This window comes from Podarcis liolepis, assembly GCF_965112155.1.
Source record: "Podarcis liolepis genome assembly, chromosome: 12".
NCBI lineage: Eukaryota > Metazoa > Chordata > Lepidosauria > Squamata > Lacertidae > Podarcis > Podarcis liolepis.
The window spans coordinates 53,054,915-53,078,542 of NC_139563.1; the positions used below are offsets into that span (position 1 = coordinate 53,054,915).

General features: G+C 40.7%; 2 protein-coding genes and 1 long non-coding RNA gene across 11 annotated transcripts in view; 2 read left to right on the forward strand and 1 right to left on the reverse strand.

The window, feature by feature from the left end:
* The window catches only part of NT5C3A (5'-nucleotidase, cytosolic IIIA), a 28,562-nt gene extending 21,299 nt beyond the window's left edge, over positions 1–7,263 (reverse strand). The window contains exon 1 of one of the 5 annotated variants that reach the window (XM_083468873.1): positions 6,899–7,263. Coding sequence is in view for 2 of the 5 variants with exons in the window: in XM_083468870.1 (XP_083324996.1) it covers positions 6,686–6,823 (138 nt within the window). In the remaining 3 variants the exon portion in view is untranslated. Of the gene's footprint in view, positions 1–6,685 lie in introns of all 5 variants that reach the window. The other 4 variants (XM_083468871.1, XM_083468870.1, XM_083468874.1 and 1 more) reach the window with 4 other exon arrangements.
* LOC310690226 lies at positions 3,775–6,593 on the forward strand. The gene is made up of 2 exons (XR_014518000.1): positions 3,775–5,321; positions 6,561–6,593. It is a non-coding gene; the product is annotated as an uncharacterized lncRNA (long non-coding RNA).
* A 51-nt stretch (positions 7,264–7,314) lies between the features above and the next one.
* BBS9 (Bardet-Biedl syndrome 9) overlaps positions 7,315–23,628 on the forward strand; it is a 222,502-nt gene continuing 206,188 nt past the window's right edge. For 3 of the 5 annotated variants that reach the window (XM_083468777.1, XM_083468776.1, XM_083468774.1), the window contains exons 1-5: positions 7,315–7,848; positions 10,109–10,232; positions 10,555–10,705; positions 11,734–11,798; positions 13,516–13,629. In XM_083468777.1, the coding sequence (XP_083324903.1) occupies positions 10,121–10,232; positions 10,555–10,705; positions 11,734–11,798; positions 13,516–13,629 (442 nt within the window). In that variant the 5' untranslated portion in view covers positions 7,315–7,848; positions 10,109–10,120. Of the gene's footprint in view, positions 7,849–7,907; positions 8,038–8,278; positions 8,991–10,108; positions 10,233–10,554; positions 10,706–11,733; positions 11,799–13,515; positions 13,630–23,628 lie in introns of those variants that run through there. The other 2 variants (XM_083468778.1, XM_083468775.1) reach the window with 2 other exon arrangements.

Consider the following 23,628-nt stretch of genomic DNA (forward strand, 5'->3'; position numbering starts at 1 on the left):
TCAGCACATTTGTGATAACTATCAAGATGCTAGGAAGAATCAGTTTACAGAGAAACTAGGACAGGGCAAAGGGTGCCATTAGGCCTCCTACAGCAATTTTATTCCAAGGCTTTCTAAAGCTGCACTGCTACATTTCTTACCAGAAATGAAGTTTCACTGAATTTAACGGCCTTGCTTCTGGTCATACATATTTAGGACTGAGTTTACAGAACCTGTATTATTTCAAAACTAGCACGAAGTTAAAAATTTGCTGGGTTAAATTCTGTTTCTAAAAAAACACACACCATAGGTCCAATTCTTCCTTTAATGGTGGTAAGTTAAATCCTGCACAAAGAACCATAAGCGGACCTTGTACTTATTTAAGAAAAGAACAAACAAATCTGATATGTCCAGGCTTTCCTTTTCCTATGCTAATCGGAAAAACGTCCAACAGAACATTATTTGGGTTAAAACTCCAAAGAGCACAAAGATTAAGCAAAGAAATAATGAATAGCCAGCTATATTAGGGTTGCCATATGCCCAGGTGTTCCCGGACATTTCCTCTTTTTTGGGGGGGCCAACATGCCCATTCGGGCGGATTTTTACATTTTATATGAAATGTCTGGGTTGGGGGAGTTATTTTTAATTGGTTTGATTGATTGATTGATTGGGGGGCATGTGCATGCTCGGGAGGGTGCAGTGCCCTGGAAGCAGAAGTCCTGAAGCGACTGCGAGGTCTGGAGCGAAGATCAGGTAGGAACTGTGGTTCTGCCTCCACTGCCAGCCTGCCATCAGCATCGCTGCCAGGCCTGCTGCCTTTTCCCCCAGCTCGGGCTGGCCGTGGCATGCAGAGCAGTTATGCATGGTGAAGCTGCTGCCAGCCCAAGCTGGGGAAAGAGGCGTGCGGGCCTGGCAGCAGCGGTGCTGCCGCCTCCACCAGGAAGAACTTTCTGACAGTAAGAGCAGTTTTTAAGCAGAGGTTGAATGGTCATCTGCCATAGATGCTTTTGTTGAGATTCCTGCATTGCAGGGAGTTGGACTAGACTGCCCTTGAGGTCCCTTCCAACTCTACCATTTTATGATTCTATGAAGGTTCCCTGTCACTTGGCATACAGTATTGTGAACATGGGCTATTATAAAGACTTTCTTCCTTGCAAATTCAGCCAATTCAGAATTCTGCTGCTCATCTTTTGCCAAGGAATGAATATAGGGAGTGCATGTGCTCAGCCAACTGCACTGGTTGCTCATTTGCTTACAGGTAGACTCCAAGTACTGATCTATAAAGCTAGGCTCAGTATTCTTTAGGAAATATATTTCTTGTTTAAGCATGCATTGAGTCTGAAACTAGAAACCTAAGGAATTTAGCCTGTGCACTATCACTTAACTCTGGATAGGGAGGGAACTGCAGAGAAGCCTCCTTGCACCAAGAGGCCAAAACAGGTCAGAAAACACTCCCTAAACTTCATAAAAGCAAACAGACCAGCCCTCCTCATTTATCTGCAATTTGTTAACTTATCTGGTTTTATGTTTAACAAATCCAAAAGTATTCATTTCAACGGTGTTATGCTGATATTTTGTTAAATTGTTGAAATGCTGTAATTCTATTATTTAACTGTTTTCCTAAGTTAGTATGGATTTCAGTGGGTTTATACATTTTGATATTATCCTCTGTTTGGTAACTTTAAGCCATAGTTTTCCACAGAAAGAAACAATTATTAATGTTCAGCTGAAACTGAATGAAATGGTTTTGCTGACTTTAGCCAGCCTTTGTGATCTCATCTGCACCTCCACTGCAGAAGGGCTGAGTTTAAATATTAATTATTATATTAATGCTACTGTTCATTGTTGTTTTATAGTTTTATTTGCTTCCTAACTTGTCATTAGTATAACAGATATAGGCCCTTTATAAATATTAATGAATGCAGTGCCCATATACTTGCATAAGTATATATAGTTTGAAACCTATGCAATTGGCCTGATTTGATTCTTGCTTTTTCTCCATTTAAAATAAACAGAATTTGAGGCAATGGTGTTCAGTCCACAGAATAACAGAGCTGTGCTTGTTTATCACAACAGTCTGCAGTCACAATCTCTAGGCACGAAAGTCCTTCAGGACTAACAAAAATTATCCCATTCTGGTTTCATAATATGGCAGCATTTACTTCTTCCAAACCCTTGTTCAGCTTTTTAAACAAATATAATCCTAATCACACCAAACAATGGTTATGTCTGGATATTATGCTAAACAAAGGTTTACTGCAGGAGTAGGAAACCTCTGGAATTGGGGCCAAATGACCCCAGGACTCACCCCAGGCCATACCCCTACCTGACCCCACTTCACACCCTTCATGGGTGTTTTGCATAGCTGGAATGTATCCTTGACCTTCAATAATTCCTCTTGCTTACCAGGATGCAGGTGTGTGTGTGTAGAAACAACTGACTTGTGTGGCATGAATGCAGCGTACCATACAAAGCGTCACATCATTACCTTACTCACATTTTGCCTATGGCCCCCACCCATACTGGCAAACTACCCTGGAAGGTTGTCCATGACAAAATGTGGTTCTCAGGCTGAAAAATGTCTCCTACCCCTGGTTTAAGCATGTTGTCAATGAACCTAGTTGAGGTGTGGGCTTATATGATTCCCCTTCTCTCTCTTTTTTAAATTGTTTTTAAAATACAACTTTATTGAATAATACAATCAAATTTCCAGATATATCTGCAAAGACACAATTATTTACATATTTGCCAAACATATACTGTGAAAAAGGATAAAAGATAAGAAAAAATGAAAAAAGAAAAGGAAAGGGGGGAAAAAGGAAAATGCTGTTTTGCAAAAACAGTAATTCCAGAATTACACTTACATACATTATAAAACAAAAATTTAATTAAAATATCTTAAAAGACTTCCACCGCCTAAACCACGCTTCTTTTGTTATTTATGCTTCCCCTTCTCGTTTCAGGGCTGCCATGAGGAATTCAAAAGCTTTACTTCTCTTTCTCATTAGTCACAATTTAGAGTTTCAGCCAAACTGTAAACTGTGGATTATGTTGAACTATGGTTAAAGTTGGCTTGTTTTAAACAAACAAAAGTTTACATAAATGAAGGTTTGTTGGTCCAGATTACATATGACAAATCATGGTTAAGTAAAAACTTCTGAAGTTCTCCTTCTGATTGTCTGAGAGGGACATATGAACCAAGACTCGCCCTAGCTCTTTCACATTACGCTAAACTATGTTTTAGTGTGCTGTTCAAACATGGAGAAAGGTTAAGAAACTTATATATGGCCTAATGAGGCATCAGAATTGACAAAACAAAGTTACAGACGTTGCTACACCATCAGGGGTCAGGGCTCCCAGACTCGGTGTGCCAACAGACAGAAAACAAAAACAGCTACAAATCACAATTTGAATGTATGTTTGAAACACACTGGTTTCCGTCATGGTGTTCTGTTGCTCCAGAAGTGGTTTAGTCATGCTGGCCACATGACCCAGAAAGCTGTCTGTGGACAAACGCCGGTTCCCTTTGCCTGAAAGCGAGATGAGCACCACAATCCCATAGTTGTCTTTGACTGGACTTAACCGTCCAGGGGTCCCTTACCTTTACTGAAATCTTAAACTATAGTGTGGAATCAAAATCATGTTTAACACTAGCTAATCTTTGGCATGGTGTCTGAACTGAGTCACAGTTAGAAGTAAGGCCCACTAAAATAATCATGAATACTACTAAGTTGTATGTCTTCCTACTGTTATTCCTCATTTCATCAACCTGGAAATAGCAGTGTTACTACTTACTGACTTCCCGAAGAATTGTGAAGTTTAAGGAAACAGTTCACAATTGTGATTCCTTTAAGGAAAGTCTATGTTCTTTTTCTAACATTATGCCTTTGTTCCAAGCCTATGCCAGCATATTCTTTGTGTTCCATCATGACATCACTGTTTCTATAGGAACTAGTCTACTAATATGGGAAAGCAAACAAGCTTCAGTAGCACACACAGATAAGCTAATGTAATATATACATTATTGATTATGCCATTTCTGACCACTGTAGAAATTTGCCTCATTAGAAACTAAGTAGTACATACACAATTCAAGCACAGAAAAAGGCTGAGGGTATTCCTAAATTTACTACCAAACAGAGTACAGTGGTACCTCGAGTTATGAACTTAATTTGTTCCGGAGGTCCATTCTTAACCCGGAACCGTTCTTAACCTGAGGTGCGCTTTCGCTAATGGGGCCTCCTGCTGCTGCCATGCTGCTGGCGTGCGATTTCCATTCTTATCCTGGGACAAAGTTCACAACCTGGAGCAACTACTTCCGGGTTAGTGGAGTTCGTAACCTGAAGAATTTGTAACTTGAAGTATTTGTAACCTGAGGTACCACTGTATTATGATGCCTGCATAATAATGAAACCAAGGAGGCACAGAGCAAATAGAACAAATAAATAGGGAGACCCAATAAAAGCTATAATCTATGCTGTGGATGTTTCAAACTCTGCAATTATATTTTCTTCTGTAGAATCAAACTGGTAACAGCATACTTATCTAACAACATCAAGGAATAGAATACACAAATTATATTTTGGCTACAATTGTGGATTTTGTGATATTGTCAGAGACGGGCTGCGTTAGGTCTTGTTAGAGGCTTGATACAGCTTAAACCTCATCTCCTTGGAGTCTCTCAGTGGTGGGTGGGTGCTTTTCCTTTCTGCAGGAGGGCAGTAACGGAGGGGGGAGAAGCAAAAGGAATAGCATAGATTTGGAAAGAAAAGCTATTTAGAAAATGAAGCATTGCCTCAGTGTAGGACATACAGCAGCAACTGACAGGGAACACTTTCTGGGATGTAACGCAGAGGCGAGCCAAGAAAGAAATGGGTACTGAGGAAGGAAGAAAGGGAGCTCAACAATGAAAAGAATCTCAGTCCTCCTATATTAGGAGTCATGGACTCACCAAAACCCCTCTGAAAGTTTGGAGCTTTGATAGCACTCATAAATTGGCTGCTCACATCTGGGGGAGAGATTACAGAACAAGGAGGACCCCATAAATATAAAATTTGGAGAATACAAAAAGGACATGTAGTAAAATTTGGCAGTGTGGAGTGCACTTGCTGTTCAGGGTTCCAGGCAACCTGCCATGCTTTCTTCCAGGAAAACCTACTCTATTCCTCATGCCCCCTGGTTTTCTGAGCCCCCCCCCCCCAGTTGGCTAGCGGTTTGGACCTACATGCAGCCGCTGCTGCTCTCATACGGCTGTCTCCCCCCCTCCCCCATTTTTTCTCTCCGGTTGCCCTGAGCCTGCTGATACGTCCTTCTGCAAGAATGGTGCCATTTTGGCTACAAAGGTTTGACACACAGTTACTTCTCATCACTGAGCTCTCCCTGGGGTTACTGGGCCAATTTACTTCTCCCTTCTGTCCTCCTTCAACATGCACTTAAATTAATTAAATATTAAATGATATACAGTGGTATCTCTGGTTACGAAATTAATTCGTTCCAGAGGTGTGTTCCTAACCTGAAACCGTTCTTAACTTGAGGTACCACTTTAGCTAAGGGGGCTTCCTGCTGCCGCCATGCCACAGCCGCACAATTTCTGATCTCATTCTGGGCCAAAGTTCTTAACCCGAGGTACTACTTTCGAGTTAGCGGAGTCTATAACCCAAGGTGTTTGTAACCCGAGGCGCCACTGTATTAAGACGTCATAACCAGTGTAGGTTTTAAACTGCAGTTTGGTTGCAACAACTGTCTTTCTTTCCTTCCTCATAACAAATCTTCAAAGAAATATAAGCTCCCATAAAGTGTGCAAATGTATGTCTTTTGGATTACTTTAGAGTATTAAAAAAATCATGGGTCCCCCACCAGCCAGTCCTTTCAATGCAAATTTACAGGTGGAGCTTTCCACAGTCATGAACCTGAAGGACAGAATTAATTAACTGTGGATGAATTAAACCAGGGTGAAGGAAGCACATGTTTTGCCCTCAAATTCCATATGGGATACTTAGAAAGTCTTATGTGCATACAGACACCCCAGGGCATTCCACATTAGGCTGCAATTCATGAACATTCACTAAGGAGTACATTTGAATTATTCATGCACAGTGCTGGGCTGCACCAACTTTGCTTAGAAGCGAGCCTTGCCAGCTTCAATAAACCTCATTCCCTAACAAAGTGAGTACAAGATTACGGCCAGATCCTATGCACACTCGCTCACAAGCAACTCCAACTCTGATCATGGAACTTACTTCCAAATAAATGCTTGTAAAGGTTATATCCAGATACTTTTGAACCATTTTCTATGGCTTTTTAAACAGGGGAGGGGCAATATTGGTTTGTTTTGGTTTTATTACATATTCTGAATTCTCATTTTGTATTTCTCTGTTGTGAACCACCCTGAAATCTTCGGGTGAAGGGCGATATGCACATTTAATAAATAATGTTAATAATAATAATAAGGCCCAAGAAGCTCCACTAATTTCCATGTGGCCAGCATCTAACCAAATAAACTGACGCCTAAGCATGGTCAGTCCAGAAGCAAGTGTCCCTGAATTGAGTTTGACGGGAGACCAATTATTTGTTTATTTCAGAAAACTTATACACCGCTTGACCGCGAGAAGGGGGGGGGGGGGACCGAAAAGCAACCGCTCGAAGCGCTGCGATGGCAGCGGGGCTTTACTCCCGAGTAAACAGCGCCTCGGCAGCGCGCTCCTACCATCTCTATAATCTTGGTCTTCCTGCCCGTCTTCTTCTTTATGGTGAAGATGTACTGGGCCAGGACCACCCCGCCGACCAGGGCGCACACGCTGGCGCTGGCCACCGCTCCCATCCTGGCCACGGCGCTCTTGTCCATGGCGGCGCGGAAACCTCTCGCCACGCTCCGGCCTCGCGGGGTGAGGGGGAAACCCAGAGGGAGAAGAAGCCTTACGTTCAGGTCGCGGAGGCGGGCAAGAGCCCCGCACAGCCTCACGCCGGTCTTCCTCTCAGCCGGTCGCCTTCCTCTCTCTCCCTCTCCGTCGGCGGCGAGAGCAGGCGAGCGCGCATGCGCCACCGCCAACCGCCGAGATGAGCGGCCGTTGGCCCCACGCGCTCGCTCTCTTGACAGTTGAGGCGGGAGAAACCATTCCGACTTACGGGACGGGGGTGGTGGCCCTCTTTTCTCTCTCTCCTCCTCGAGACAAAACGCCGGCAATTAGGAGAGGAGGTTGCGGAGGGAGGTTGGTTCTTTTTCGCCGCTAGGCAGGACACGGGACGGGGGACGGGCGCTTCCTCTCTTCCTAATAGTACAGTCCAACCGGCGGGCGAAGGCTCGCCGAGACTACACCCCCCAGCATGCTTTGCGTCTCTTAGAACGCAGCTGCCGCGCAGTTCTTCTCTCTCCTCTCAGCGCCTTTCTCGGACGGCAGGAGGGGGCGGGGTCGGCGTTGGTTGCTGAGGCGCTATGACAACGGGAGCAAAAATGGCGGCGGGCAGGGCTGGCTAGGGAGTACCTGAGGCGTTCTTCCCCCGCGCGCCCCGTATACCAACAGACACCCCCCCCCATTCCTTCCTTGTAATAACAGCCTCTGCTTGGGGTAGTCCCCCCCTCCCGCTCCCCTATCCATCTCTCTCTCTTTATTTGCGTCTTTGCTTATCTCCCTCATGGGTCCCGTTAGCATCCTCCTGCCCCAAAGGTAGCGCCGCGAGAGGGTGCTTGTGACAAGGACGTCGGCGCCCTGTCTCGGCCCCCCTGACAGGCAAACGGCGCTCTTGCGGCCCGTGAGGGAGTCTCGGGATGAGGCGCTCGCCTTAATGCGCACCCGGCTCCCGGCTGTGGCTCTGCGGGAGGAGGGCGCAGGTGAGGAGAAAAAAGGGTTTCCCAATGTTGGGAATAGTCAGGTAAGTTAACGCCCTATATCCTTTCAAATGTGTTTGGAGGAGTGTTGTGTTTTCGTTACTGTTACGTATTTTGTTTTTTTATCTTGTGTGTTTATGCCGTGAACCAGACCTGAGATCTTCAGTTGAAGGGCAGTATACAAATTCAGTGAATAATAGTAATAATCAAGTAAATAACATGAGCACGATCTCGTGTCTTGTACAGTGGTACCTCGGGTTACATACGCTTCAGGTTACAGATGCTTCAGGTTACAGACCCAGAAATAGTGCTTCAGGTTAAGAACTTTGCTTCAGGTTGAGAACAGAAATCGGGCTCCGGCAGCGCGGCGGCAGCAGGAGGCCCCATTAGCTAAAGTGCTGATTCAGGTTAAGAACAGTTTCAGGTTAAGAACGGACCTCCGGAACGAATTAAGTACTTAACCTGAGGTACCAGTGTACTGTGCAAAGTAGAAGATCTGCTGTTGGAGACATTACACAGCCTTGCCCTTTGCACTTTTTCTCAGAGATGCCGCCAGTCTCACTTCCCAAGGTAGGAAGCGTGCATGAAGGCTGCAGCCTTGCAACCCGTTCAGTGTGTCCAGGTGAGCTCGCAAGTAACAGCGCATAGGACTGCCTCCTTAAGGTTGCGGTTCTGTGTACACTTTCCTGCAAATCTGTCCCATGGAACTCGGTGCAAATTCTCAGTACAAATGCTTAGGGTTGGGCTGCAGGGATAAACAAGCATAATGGCAACAAAACTCATGCACGGGAAAGAAGATATACCTGTGTGTACTATTTCTACAACACCAGGGTCTAGGGAATACCTCTATGTGGTGGACACTGTTGTTTCATTCAGAATGTTCAGGACATTAACTGCAAACTGAGCAATTTCCTAAAAGGTTTTTGCATTCTTTTAAGACAAGTGATATGTTAGCTGTATTTGCCTGGGGACATATATTGTGCTTTAGAGATTTATGCAAAAAAATTTCTCTCCTTAGATCTTTCCAATGTGCAATAAGAGTATTGAAGACGCTGGCAAATTGTGTTTTTAGCATGCATTGCTGTAAATACTTGCATTAATATGTGTAACCTAGTGTTGCTAAGCTAAGGCAAGGATTACTGAATCTCTAGCCTCTTTTCCCTTACTGCGTTCCAGTTAACTGCAGGCAGGTATTAGTGCAACCTATTTGTGTCTGACTGGATTCAGTTCCTTAGCTTGTGTCATAAGGGCAATTCAAGGCGATTAAAGTAGAGGAATAAATGCCTGCCTCTATATCGCTTCATTCCTATTTCATCAATGCCATGATGCTCCTCTCCACTCCTACTCACTGTCAGTCAGCATTCCATGGCTACTGAGCCCACTCAGTCCCCATTGGATTGTCTGTGGGTTTGTCCCCACCCCATCTTTTCTCATAAAGATCTTTTGTATTTCTGCAAACATTGGGATTCTCCCAGTCTTACATATTCCTCCCTCTCATGGATGTGTGACTTCATTTATGTACTATTTTGGCTGCATAAGCAATGGCACTCACAGCCTGAACACTGGAAATAGAGGGAATGGCGATTATTTATTATATAGCACCATCGATGTACATATGCTAAGCTCCAAATAGCTCTGTGCTTGAGCAGAACACACACCTTTCGATAATAAGTTGCTGATCTGCCTTTCCAAATGCAGCCCTTTATATCATGTTGAGTCCTGTTCCAGAGTGGCCATCAACCTTCAGGAACAGCCTTGCAAGGCCACAGTGGGAAAGAGGAGCAGGAAAGTTCTGTTGCATAAATTGAGCTTCATACATGGCCCTATGGATACTGTGATTAAAGAATGACATAGAAATATTAGCAGCTCCTGCTGGGCTTTTTCTGTTTGTTTGTCCCAGGTGATTTTGAAGGAAATTTCAATTGCACAAGATAGATTGTTCTACTAGTCTGTTTGAGAGATAAATATACCGGTACATTATTATAGCTTATTCTACCTAACTGCAGTGGTCACTGTTCCATGGACAGCACAGTGCCCATTGTTTGCTTTGATCATAGTGTCATTAAACTTCTCATTTAATAAATAAGAATAAAGCGACTAGTTGTTAGCATTTAGTGGCGTATATTGTTAGTATGTGCTGTATTTGGCCATGATTTATAATTCCTTCACCCCGTGAATGCACACAGGCTTTTAATTCCTGCCCCCTGCCTGGATCTATAGTGTATCTCAAATTGCTTTTGAAGCCCCTCTGGAATGTGAAATTGGTTTAATTTTACATCACCTTGTTTTCTCCCCTCTCACTAGGGCTGAAGGAGAATGTCTTTATTTAAAGCCCGTGACTGGTGGTCTACAGTGGTGGGCAACAAAGAAGAATTTGATCAAGGATGCTTATGTGTTGCAAATGTTGACAATAGCAGCAGTGGACAAGGTAAACGGACTAAAATTATTGTGAAACTCTACACAGAGGCTGCAATCCCAAGCATATTTAGTGGGAAACACTTTCTGTTAAGCTTAAAAAGGTTTAATTTTGAGGAGGTGTGCTTAGAATTGCGATTTAATTCTGGAACTCTAAATGCAACTTGATGCTGTCTGTGTTTACATGGAAGTTCCACAGACTTCAGTAGAGCTTATTCTCAAGGAAGCATACATTGCATTGCAACCTTAAAGTTCCATCCTGTGTAGGAATAATGAGTCACCACATTTTCAATTGTGTAAGCTTCACTTAGTATTTGAATATGTTTGTTTTTCAGATAAAATAATTGTGGGCAGTTATACAGGGTTCCTTAGAATCTACAATCCCCATCCTATAAAACCTGGAGATGCTGTGCAGGCTGAAGATTTGCTCTTGGAAGTGCAGTTACCTGAGCCAATACTTCAAGTGGAAGTAGGAAAATTTGTTTCGTAAGTAAACAGTCAGTGTTGCAGCTAATGATCTTATTAATTGGGAAACTCTGAGTTTATCACTGGAGTCAATTTACTCTCTAAGGATTGACCTGGTTTATTTTATGAAGTGCCTTGGGGTTATATTGGAACAATTATATATATAGATTCAAAATATGGATTTTGGGACATTTGTGTGTTTTTATTAGTTGTCCTTCTGTGGCATTTTCCCAGTCCTCAAGGTCATTATATCTGAACCAAGTATAATACTTATCTTTTTAATGAATTATGGTATGTATTCAACTTTTGAGGCAAACTTCATAAAGCAATTTAAATAGCTTTGTTACAAATAGGCTATCAAAGACAGGCTACCAAAAAACAAAACATTCTTTTTAAAAAACTACATCCTCTTCTATGGTGCAAGATGGTTCTCAAGTAACCCAGCGGTGGTAGTTTAAAGATACAGAAGCTACTTCAACTGGAACACCAGGATCTAGATGAAGGGCAGCTGTCTGAAAAACCATGGCACTTAAAATTTCCAGATGCCCTCATCTGGAGGGCAGTTTAAATATTAAAATAATTGATGACAATAATAAATAAGTGCTGAAGAAAGCATAATGTAATTAATATAGACCAGTTTGCAAGCAAGCTCGCTCTTTTTTCAGTCTTTTCAAAGAATATTGCATGTTTGCCATTGGTGTCTACAACTGGGTACTTGTTTCAATACTGTAGACCTGTCCCTGGTGTCCTCTATCTTCTTGTAGAAAGGCAACTGTCTTGCATGCATATCATAAAAGGATAAGTGAGCATTTTATTTCTAATACTTGTGAAGACAATATATATTTTTAAAGTTTCTAATAATTTGACAGGCATAAACATGCAAATACAAACATGTCAAAAAGATTGAGTGTGAAAACTCTTTCATGTCTGCTATATAGCACAGGTTCTTAAACAAAGTTTACTAGAATTGTTGATAGTTTATTAGCCTCAGAGTAATGTACTTTTCTTAACGGTTGACTCATATTTTCTATTCTTTTCTTCCTTTGCAGTGGTATAGAACTGTTACATCTGGCTGTATTACACCCTAAAAAATTGTGTGTATATGCTGTCTCAGGTAAAAAAGGGGGCTCTTCAGATTATTGTGACAGCTTTTTCTCTTTCTCTATTCTCTGTACAAGTAAAAAAATTGCATATTCTGATCTGCTAATACCAAGTTAATTTTGAAAGTATAAAAAGGTGTATAGTATGGGATTGGTCCTCGCCCATTTTGTCTCTTTGTATCTATGCTACTGAAAAGTAACTTTTGTCAAATAAATACAAAGTAATAAAAACAAACTAGGTAAAAGCAATAGTTAAAATACATCAAAGCACATCTAGAACCAGCAATTAAAATACGTACAGTTTGCTCTGACAGCAGCCCAGTGATCAGCATCCTATGCACACCATAGTTTTCCAGAGGCATGTCTGAAGCGATGAAAGGTATAAAACCTAGAAAAGGGCCATAAATAGGATGGCCCAAGCTCACCAAGGAATTTGGTTTGAGGCTTGAAAGAGAATATAACTGGAGAACATAATAGGGGAGTCCTGGCAATGAGGAATAAAGCTTGAGGATGTATTCGCTTAGTCTTTTTTTTCTTTTAACAGAACAGTAACTATGACAATGAATAGCATACAAGTCTTTTTAAATGAACAACTAACCTACAGTATTTTAGCAGTTCTGTAGACTTCCAGGTTTGCTTTCCTTATTTGGCAGAGGCCAGTGCCATAAGTAGCAAATATATATCATAACCACGAGAAGTGCAGCACCAACAAGAAAGCTTAGTCTTGTGGAAGGCTGCAGTATAAAAATGATAATAAAATATAAATTCATGTCAGACAGATGAGTTCCAAAATAATGAATATAGTACTAAGTATGAATTGATATTAATATTGGACTATAATAATATATGTTGAGGTTATCTTTTCACCATGGGTATGCCAGTGTGGTGTAGTGGTTAAGAGCTGTAGTCTTGTAATCTGGGGAACTGGGTTCGCGTCTCCGCTCCTCCACATGCAGCTGCTGGGTGACCTTGGGCCAGTCACACTTCTTTGAAGTCTCTCAGCCCCACTCACCTCACAGAGTGTTTGTTGTGGGGGAGGAAGGGAAAGGAGACTGTTAGCCACTTTGAGACTCCTTAAGGGGAGTGATAAAGCGGGATATCAAATCCAAACTCTTCTTCCTCTTCTTCTTCCAAGTGGCTCGTAAACAGATGCTCTCCTGTCTTTACAGAGTGTAAAGGACGTGTGGCAATGAGAGTAGAAGAACAGAAAGAGATTTCTTAACATTAAAATGTTGGCATAGCAATTAACATATTGTCTGAGGAAAATGTATCTCACTTTGCTTAGGTCATTTGATATGTATATACTCTTTGACATGCCATCCTGTTAAATATTAGACAGGTGCTGTCCCTGCTGTCTTTTTGGCTTCTCCTGAAGAGCTTCCTTGTCCAAGAAGCCTTTTAAGTAAAGACCTTTCCCAGTCTGCATCTGTATTGAATTTGTTTTTATATATTTCAGTTGTTATATTGTTTGTGTTTGCCACCCTGAGCTCCTTTGGGAGCAACGGCAGGATATACATTTGATAATAAATCAAATAATAAGTATAGCATTCTGGCATGCTCCAAATATGACTTTTTTACAGTGTAAGGTATAACTCAATGGAATCTTGATCCTAACATAATTATCATTATTAAAACAATAGTCTACAATTGCAATATAACCACAGCACAATATCTACTTAACACAGGAATTGGAAAACCCTACATATATGATACCTTCTCTATATTTAATAGGAAGCCTAGGAAACATTGACCATGGGAACCAATATCAGCTAAAGCGTATGTACGAACACAATCTTCAGAGAACAGCCTGCAACATGACTTACGGGCCATTTGGAGGCATAAAAGGTAAATTCTATATTATTATTGGTCTACTTTATGTAATCTATAGAACTCATATGTAATTTTGACAAAATGCAGATTCTTCCTGATTTTGACTGTTTTAGGAGGCAGAATCAAGGACCTCTTATGACAAAGTGATTAACGCTGCAATCCTAACCCCACGTATCTGGGAGTAAGTCCCATTGAATTCAGCAGAACTTCTTTCTGAATAGGCTTAGTTAGGATTGCACTGTGAATTATGATACTAGTGCCTCCTTACTACGTACAAAGGATGATGCTGTTTGCCTATTTTGTGGTCATATTTCCTTAGAGGTGGAATTTTATTTTTTTAAAAACTGTAAGAGCAGCCACATTTGCTAGAATATGTGAGAGTGAATCAGTTCTTCTGATACATTGTTAACATGTAAGGATGAGTTCACTATCTCTCCCCCCCCCCCGCCATCATTCTGTCTCCTCCACAAATTGTAAGGTGAGCTTCTAAAGTAGAGAGTCTCCTGTACTTGTTTTTTGGCCATAATATGATCCTTTCATGTTAATATTAATTGTACAGCAAGAAGCCTGCTTCTGACTACATAAGGTAGAATATGAATTACAGTTTGACGTGATGTGCATTAACAAATTTAACCACTAGAGGTCTCTGGTGTGTTTCAGCCAGAATTGAAATGAAATAAAAATGTTTAAAAAAATATTATAGCCCCTTGTTTCAGTCATAGGCAATGAATGTACAGGAAAGTGTGCATCTCCTTGTGAACAGTGCCAGAATAATCAGGACTGGTTTGGGAGTTCATAGTTGGCATGTTAACCATGGAGCTGTCTCAATTAGTGGCAGGACCAACACATGTGGCAGGACGCACATTGAATCTGGTTTTCTGTACAGAGTTTGGGAATGGATGATCTGTGGGTGAGCTAGAAATGTCTGTTGGCCTAATCAGTTTTGACTCTATGACTGCATAAGCTGCACAGGAGTGGAAGATCCATTAACATGGTCCGCTTCAGGAGGCAGATGGATTAAGATGATTTTCTGATGATCATCTTTTGATAATTCCCTGCTGTCTTGGTCAACAACCCTGCCCCATTAGGTCCTGCTGAAGTCCTGATCTCCACCTGGAATGAGGGGATGGCCTATCAATATGATCACTTTATGCGTTTATACAATTTTTTATACTGCTTAATATAATAAAAATCTCTAAGCAGTTTACATAAAAAATACAGCAGCAGTCAATAAAATGTCTTAAACTGGATAAAAAGAAAACATAACTTCATATCACAAACAAAACTGAGCAGCATACTATATATAAAAACTAACAATCATAGTAAACATGTATTTTTAATGACTGTTTAAAGGTAATTTCTGCCTCTATCTCATGAATAACCCAAGGGACAACATTCCAGAGTGTGGATGCTGTCACCAAGAATATTTTCATCAAGCGACAATCCACTGGTTGGCAAACCAGCGGGTCTCCTCACATCTTAAACATTGCCTTGGTCTGTACTGGGGGAGGCAATCTGCCAGGTATCTTGGTCTCAGGTTGTCCACGGCTGTAAATTTCAACGACGCTACAGTGAACTTGGCTTGGTAGTTAGAACCCCTTGCAGATCTTTCAACACTTCCCACAACATGCGTAATGCCGGGCAGCCTTGCTGCTTATTTTTGCCTTAGTTGTAGCTTCCATACCTGGTAAAAGTGTTCCACACATGCAGTTCATTATGGTGGTCTAATCATGAAGTTAGCAATGTATGGACCACTGTGGCAAAGCTATCCTTGTTCAAGAATGGTTGTAGCTGTTGCACAAACTAAAGTTGATATTAAGTACTCGGAGCCACTGACGTCACCTGTGCGGTCTGTCAGGAGAGGCCATGTCGTCCCTGGACCATTTCCTGGACGCAGTAGTGAAACTGATGAGGAGAAACAAGCTGAGGTTGAATCCTGGCAAGACAGAGGCATTGTAGGGGAGTGGTTCCCGTGTCTAAGAAATTTGACAGTTGCCGAACTTGGATGGGGTTGCACTCCATCTGGAGGAGCAGCTTCAGAATTTGTGGGTGCTTCTGGATCCAGCTCTGTCACTGGAAGCTCAGGTAGCATAATAAATAATACACAATAAAACAAAACAAAAAGGAAAGCCAATAACCCCCTCCCCCAAACATGTCATAAAAGTTGCCTCTCCTTTTGTTACGGCAATGCTGTAACCATTTGCTTTCTTATCTTGCAACTGAGGCTTAATGCCAAAATCAAGAATTTTGGAGAATAGAAAAACCAGCTCTGTGCTGTTGTACATTCTCAGTATAACATCTGGTGTAAATAACTAGGTTGTAAGTACCATACAAAGATTAGTTAAACCAATTCCTTGTGCTCTGCCAGCATATTCATATAGGATCTGTACTCTAGCTATGCAGACTTCATTTCTTATGGCTAGGTGTTCCTTTAGTCTTAATTAGTGATTAATTTGCTTTTATAATATACGTTACACTCGATACGGGTTTCGTTGCACCAGCTATAGGATTTAATGTGATGAAAATAATTTGTCAAGCAACACCACAGTGGAGATCTTTAGTATGAATGACTCATACTGGTGATTTGTCATCATTGAGTGGACTTGAAACTTGCTAAATTTGTGTCGGGCGGTAGCTCTATCACATGTTGATTTTTTAATATGGAATGATGATCCACGGCAAGATAATAGTAAAATGTTACAGTGGATCAGCCAATTGTGAGAATCAATCAAGTATCTTTGGCAACTCCATGCTAAAGGTCCACATCAGATGATGCATATAAAATAGCAGGCAAAGCATGGTATACGAGGTACAGCTGAATGTGTCAGGGCTCTGTTCTCCCCTTAATCTGCCCATTGCCATGGCACATTGTAACAAGGGGACAAGCTGGGGTTTTGTTATTTCAGAAAGTGAATATTGAATGGGATGTAGCATTTTTATGGTTCCTCTGAAAAATCTTAACACAAGTAGCATTGTAAGGATCACAAGGACTGTTACGCTATTAAAAATATATATAACCGCTCCCAGAATTACACATCTGTTTTATGTTAATCCATGGATCCAGCAAAACAAAAGAGAAATAATAAAAACAATTGTATTTTTAAAACAGTAGAAAAAAGTTACAAGGGGAAGAAAGGCTATAGAAAAGCCAGCTTTTCTCAGCCAAATGTCTGAATCCATTTTACTTTTATTATAGTTCAGCCTGGAGGCAAAGCATGTTTCAGACTTACAACAAAGAAGGTGCTATGAGGAAGAATTCTTCTTAATAACAAAGTACTACATATGTAAAAACCATGCAGCTTTGTAACAGGAAACTTATAAGAGTGGTAGACTGGGGGTTTACTTTTCCACAATTTTGCAAGGGTGGTTTTTATTAGGTGCTAGTCCAGAAAAAAAGATTATCATCTAAGCTTTATGTTGCAAGTTTAAGTGTATCTTTTACTTCTATTTAAATTAGACAGAGATATAAATTTGGTCTATGATTTATCAACTACTTCTTTGCAGAATGGCACTTAACCCTTAATGCAAACAGCTTTTAAACATTGTCTGCTGAGAAATAACAACGGCCCATTGTGTCTTGGGTTTGTGCATACCCTCCATTTCATCTCATCCTGCCCAACCAGAGGTGAGTAGAAGCTTCCACTGCTGGTTTGTGACAAACTGCAGTTTCTCATTTAGTCCATATACTGAAAATGTAGTTGTTACAAACTGTGAATGGAAGCTTCCAATCTCATCCCCTTCAGTGCAGCAGGTTGCGAATATTGCTTTCAGTGATTGTTAGCAGGGCATGGTCTCCATTTTGTTCCAAGAAACAAATTCAGAGGAAAATTACTCTTTTAAAACTCAGTTTTGTTCTGGAGTACTGTCTTTTTTGTATTTAGTGGAATCTTCGAAAAGCTTTAAGGAGGTTTCTTTTCTTTTAAGTACAATACTAGCTGCTGTGTTGTGATTATACTTTTAGACACAAATATTTCATGTAACTTTGCCCTAAGAATGTCATACAGTCATACCTCGGGTTGCGAACATGATTCGTGCAGGAGGCATGTTCGCAACCCACAGCGTTCGCGGCCTGAGGTGCTGTGTCTGCGCATGCGCGTGATGTGATTCGACACTTCTGTGCATGCGCGTGATGTCGTTTTGTGTTTCTGCGCATGCGCGAGCGCCAAAACCCAAAAGTAATGTGTTCCGGTAGTTCCGGTTTCGGCGCGGTCCACAACCCGAAAGCACGCAACCCGCAGCGTTCGTAACCTGAGGTATGACTGTATTGGATATTTTCTAGCATCGCACCACCTTTAGAACTCTGATAGTTCTGATAAAACTTCTCTGTGCTGTGGAGTTTTATGGAATCTTCTGTGCAATGTGTCTGTGGCAGGAGAGGGAGTAATAGGTTGGTTTGATCAGGATCTGGGATTCTAGGGGAACCTGAACTACTTACTTGTCCCATTGTTATCAGTCATTATAAAGTACAGCAAAACAATGAATTGAACTTTTGAACCACACAAATGTACTTTTGGAAATCTGCATTATGTTTCTGGTTGCACATTTTAAAAAGTTTTGTTCTGACTCCGTTGTTCCCTTACCTCGCATCTATCATCAAGGCAGTTGTGGGCAAAGAATGGAGTTGGACCTTCATCTCTAGACTCATTCCTGCCCTGTGTGTGCCAAGATGGAAGAACTGTCATGGGGAGCGAGGCGGGGCCAGAGGTTAGCAAAGAGATGCTGGGCATATGTGGGCTGAGTTATGGAGTGGGAAAGGGCTGAAATGAAGGGTGCAGGAGATGGGCAATGAAAACCGTTCCCCACCCAAACCATGTTATCCTATGATCCTTTTAGCAGAGGCGAATTTATTCCTGCATTACTGGGGGTTGGACTAACCCTTGGGGTCCCTTCCAACCCTACAATTGTATGATTCTATGATTTAGGGGAGCATGAACAGTTCACCCACGCTGGGTATGGAGCCAAGAGGGTAGCGCAGAGAGTGCTGCAACAGTGACGAACAATGGAAGGTGAGAGGTGGGGGATATTGAATTTTGGCATTGCTCAGGGCGCCGCTGAAATTTGAAAGCCCAAAGTCTGTCACTGTTTTTAGATAAATGAACACAAGTTCAATTCATGCGGTTTTGATTTGGAAGACCAAAACAATCACACCAAGGAGACAGTAGGTGAGAACTATGATCACTATTTCCATGGGGTAGCAAAACCTTTCTTTTTTGGCGTTTTGTTACGGAAAAAACCGCTAGAAGAAGTCACTAGTATCACGCAGGTAACCCATGTTCTTTAACTTCAGCAGTAACTTAAGAGGAAATGGAAATATCTCCCCCACTCTTTTTTTTTAAAAGAAAAGAGGAAAGCATTAGGATGTATGCCAAAACACTAGAGGACCCCTTTCAGGTGCTATTGATAGAGACTAGAGGTCTTAAATTGAAAAGGATTTTGAGTTTGATTGTAGATTTACTGTTCAACCTGAATTATGTTTGAATTTAGCTAAAACTGATTTTTTGTGTGGGGGGAATACCTTGGAGTGTTGAAGGTTACAGAAACCAATCATTTTCTCATTGGACTGAAATTATTCCTTGGTTAAGAACACCAACTCTTCCAAACTCCCAAGTTTGTGTCCGTCCTTAAATTTGTTCTCTCTGTTGCACTCTTTGAAAGTTGGAAGGTTGATATTGTAATGAAATCCTGCTACCATCCATTAGATTGGGACAAACAGAAGAATAACTGAGCAGAAGTAAGAATGCTTATGTACAAAACTATCCTGAATCTTTGTATTGTATACTTATAGACATGGAAATTGGTTTAGCAAATTGTATACTAAAAAGCAGTTCTATATTTCATATGCAGAGTATGCTTCCTAAAATATCAACATATTTTAATGTAGTATGTCTGTAATGCTCTGTAGCACTATTTGTATACCTTGGGTTTTCGGGTATTTCCCCTTACTTTTGTTCGTGATAGTGGCCAAGAGGCTGATACTGATGAATTGGAAGAATAGAGAAATGATTCCGCTTAATTAATGGCTTGACAACATGACAATATTGGCAACATATGAACGGACACATTATAGACACAGACTTTCTTGGGATAAATATAATGATATTTAGAATGAGATTACATAGTATTAGGTTATGGATAACTATATGTGTATTAGGATAAGATTATACACATCACAACTAAATGACTAAACGACAACAAATACTTATGTATGGAAACATAACTGAGCATTTTTTCTCTTTTTCATTCTTGTTTTTCTTTTGTTTTTTCTCACTATCTTTTTATCAATGAAATTCTTCTGATAAACTATTAATAATAATAGTGCAGTGGCACCTCGGTTTACGAACTTATGGTAATCCGTTCCAGAAGTCTGTTTGTAAACCAAAACCGTTCTTAAACCGAGGCGTGCTTTCCCTACTGAGGCCTCCCGCCACCGGTGCCCTTCCATCATTTGGCTTCCATTCTTAGACCGAGGTAAAGTTCGCAAACCAGGACACTACTTCTGGTTTTGCGGAGTTTGTAAACCGAATTGTTCTTGAAAGTTTTGAAAGACCTACACTGGCTCCCAGTATGTTTCTGAGCACAATTCAAAGTGTTGGTGCTGACTTTTAAAGCCCTAAACGGCCTCGGTCCAGTATACCTGGAGGAGTGTCTCCACCTCCATCGTTCTGCCCGGACACTGAGGTCCAGCGCCGAGGGCTGGCGGTTTCCTCTCTGCGAAAAGCCAAGTTACAGGGAACCAGGCAGAGGGCCTTCTCGGTAGTGGCACCCACCCTGTGGAACGCCCTCCCACCAGATATCAAAGAGAATTTTTTTTAGAAGACATCTAAAGGCAGCCCTCTTTAGGGAAGCTTTTAATGTTTAATAGGTTAATGTTGTATTTTAATTTTGTTTTAAGTTGTAATCATTCAACTTGTTTTTACAGTGGTGCCCCGCAAGACGAATGCCTCACAAGATGAAAAACTCGCTAGACAAAAGGGTTTTTCGGTTTTGCGTTGCTTCGCTAGATGAATTTCCCTATGGGCTTGCTTCGCAAGATGAAAACGTCTTGCGCTTTTTTCTTAAAGCCGCTTGAAGAGGCGCAGTTGCGACGGACCGTGCTTCGCAAGACGAAAAACATCACAAGACGAAAAGACTCGCGGAACGAATTATTTTCGTCTTGCGAGGCACCACTGTATTATTGCTTGTTAGCCGCCCTGAGCCCGGCCTTGGCTGGGGAGGGCGGGGTATAAAAAATTTATTATTATTATTATTATTATTATTATTATTATTATTATTATTATTATTATTAATTATAGTGTTTGTTGGGAGCCGCCCAGAGTGGCTGGCGGGGTATAAATAAATAAATAAATAAATAAATAAATAATATTAAACAGGACTGTTCTTAAGCCGAGGTATCACTGTAATAATATTGTTCATAGTGAGTGTTCATTGCAGCTAAAAAAATATTAATTTAGATTTGTTGTTAGTCTCCTTCGTACTGTATACATTTGCATGGATTAATTTCTGAATATTCATATGTTGTTGGAATTTTCATATGTTTAGGGTACAGTGGTACCTCGGGTTAAGAACTTAATTCGTTCCAGAGGTCCGTTCTTAACCTGAGGTACCACTTTAGCTAATGGGGCCTCCCGCTGCCACCGCACCATTTCTGTTCTCATCCTGAAGCAAAGTTCTTAACCCGAGGATTTCTGGATTAGCGGAGTCTGTAACCTGAAGTGTCTGTAACCTGAAGCGTCTGTAACCTGAAGCGTCTGTAACCCGAGGTACTACTGTATCTGGAACTTTAAGCAATCCACCAAATGTTGACTTGAACCATTATTATTGATTGGTTTAGCATATTTACCCAGCTGAATTCCTTACATATCAGAATGTCAGAGGAACTATTATGAATCAAGAACTTTGCTATATTATTTAATCTTTTGGATTAGATAAGTACTTGCTATTTAACAAGTTTTTTTTTCTTCTTCCAAATTTCAACAACTGGCTATGCATTTATGGGAGTGTATGTATTTATATGGAGATAAATATAAACAAACACTTTCTATTGTTATAAACAATAAAATCTAAATTGAACAGAAGCCACATATCCTGTCCTATAATTTAAAAAACATGTGTCCTGTTGTAGGAACCTAAGGAAAGTCATAACTCTAAAACAATTCATCTGTTCAAAAATGCTTTAAGAATTCTACATGTTAAACCTATAATTCTGTTTAAAATTATTGAATTTAGTAATAGGAAGCATTTGTTCATTGGCGTAAACTATAAAGAGTTTACATTTCCTAGAAAGATGGATGAGTTTTACTATTAAAGCAACAGGAAAGTCTTAAAATTACCACCACTTGGAAATCTGAAACTAACTTGAAAATATCATGAATTAATGTGTTGTGATGGGAACAAATAATCAAATTTAAGCTGTCAGGGAAACTTCTAGGCAGAGGCTTAAAGGAGTAGAATCTAATGATATGATATATTTGGTCTTTATCACTTACAGTTGTAGAGAAAATGCAAAAGAAAAAATGGTATTACTTTGAGGGTTTTTTTTTTTAAATGGTGATGTTGTAATATGACTGTTTTTGGACTATACTTCTGTGACTTCTACACTTCAGATTATTTTTTGTAAAATAGAAATGATATATACATTTTCTAATATGAAAAGATTATTTTTCATTGGTTAGCTACCTTCCTTTAGATGTCATGATTAATGTGCTGTTTCATTCTATTTCATGTTTAATAAGGGAAACAGGATTCTTTTTAAAAGTGATGGAAATACTTTTTAATATGCTGATTTACGATTTTGTTAACTCAGACTGCTAGCTCTTTTTATTAAAGCTCTTGGTATAATGGAAATGTGTTTCCGATCAACAGTCAGTAAAAGAATAAAATAACTTTTACACTTTGAGATAATGCACCTTATGTTTAATAAGAGTTTTTTTTCTTTCAGAAGAGGCAGTTTTATTTGAATTTGGAAGGTTTGATGTGTTTGTTGAGAATTGCTTGAAACTATATCTCCTTTGTTGGAACATTAGTAATATAACTGCACAATGTTGCAACTACAATAAGAGTTTTCCATAAAAGAGAGATACGTTCATTTGTATGTTAGGGACTCAAGATTGAATAAATGAACCAAATCAAACTGATAAATTTCTAAGTGAACTATAACTTTTTATATAAGGTATTTTATTTTAAATTGTCTAGGCTGCAATTCTATGCTTTCCCTCAAATGTTGATTGTGGGGCTTAGGGCAGGCATAGGCAAACTCGGCCCTCCAGATGTTTTGGGACTACAACTCCCATCTTCCATGACCACTGGTCCTGTTAGCTATGGATGATGGGAGTTGTAGTCCTGAAACATCTGGAGGGCCGAATTTGCCTATGCCTGGCTTAGGGTGCACTACATCTGTCTCTCTGCTGGGAAGGGGGCGTTCTCTGTAGTGGAGGCCTGAGCTCTGGAGTAGCTGCAGCTGGTGGTGCTTCTGCCAGTGGTAGCCAGTGGAAAACGTGAAAAGGGGCATTTGTGGGTGACCTTGGCCCTTGGGTCACTCAGCAGTGCTGTTCTGATGCAGAAAAAGCAAACAACACTCCCCCCCCCGCCTATCCAGATGGGTGGGGTATAAATAAATTATTATTATTATTATTATTATTATTATTATTATTATTATTATTATGCATGACCCTGGTCTGTTAGGCCTGGTTTGCTCCCTAAGAGTAACACAAACAGAAAACACATTGTTGCACGAGGTTGTCTGTAGGTGGGTGGAACAATCCCAATACAGTGGTACCTTGGTTTATGAACTTAATCCATTCCGGAAGTCCGTTCTTAAACCAAAGTGTTCTTAAACCAAGGCATGCTTTCCCATAGCAGCAGGGGACTCAATTTACAAATGGAACACATTCAACAGGAAGCGAAACATGTTCTTCTTCCAAGGCAAAGTTCACAAACCAAAACACCTACTTCCGGGTTTGCAGCGTTCTTAATCCAAGATGTTCATAAACTAAGCTGTTCTTAAACCAAGGTACC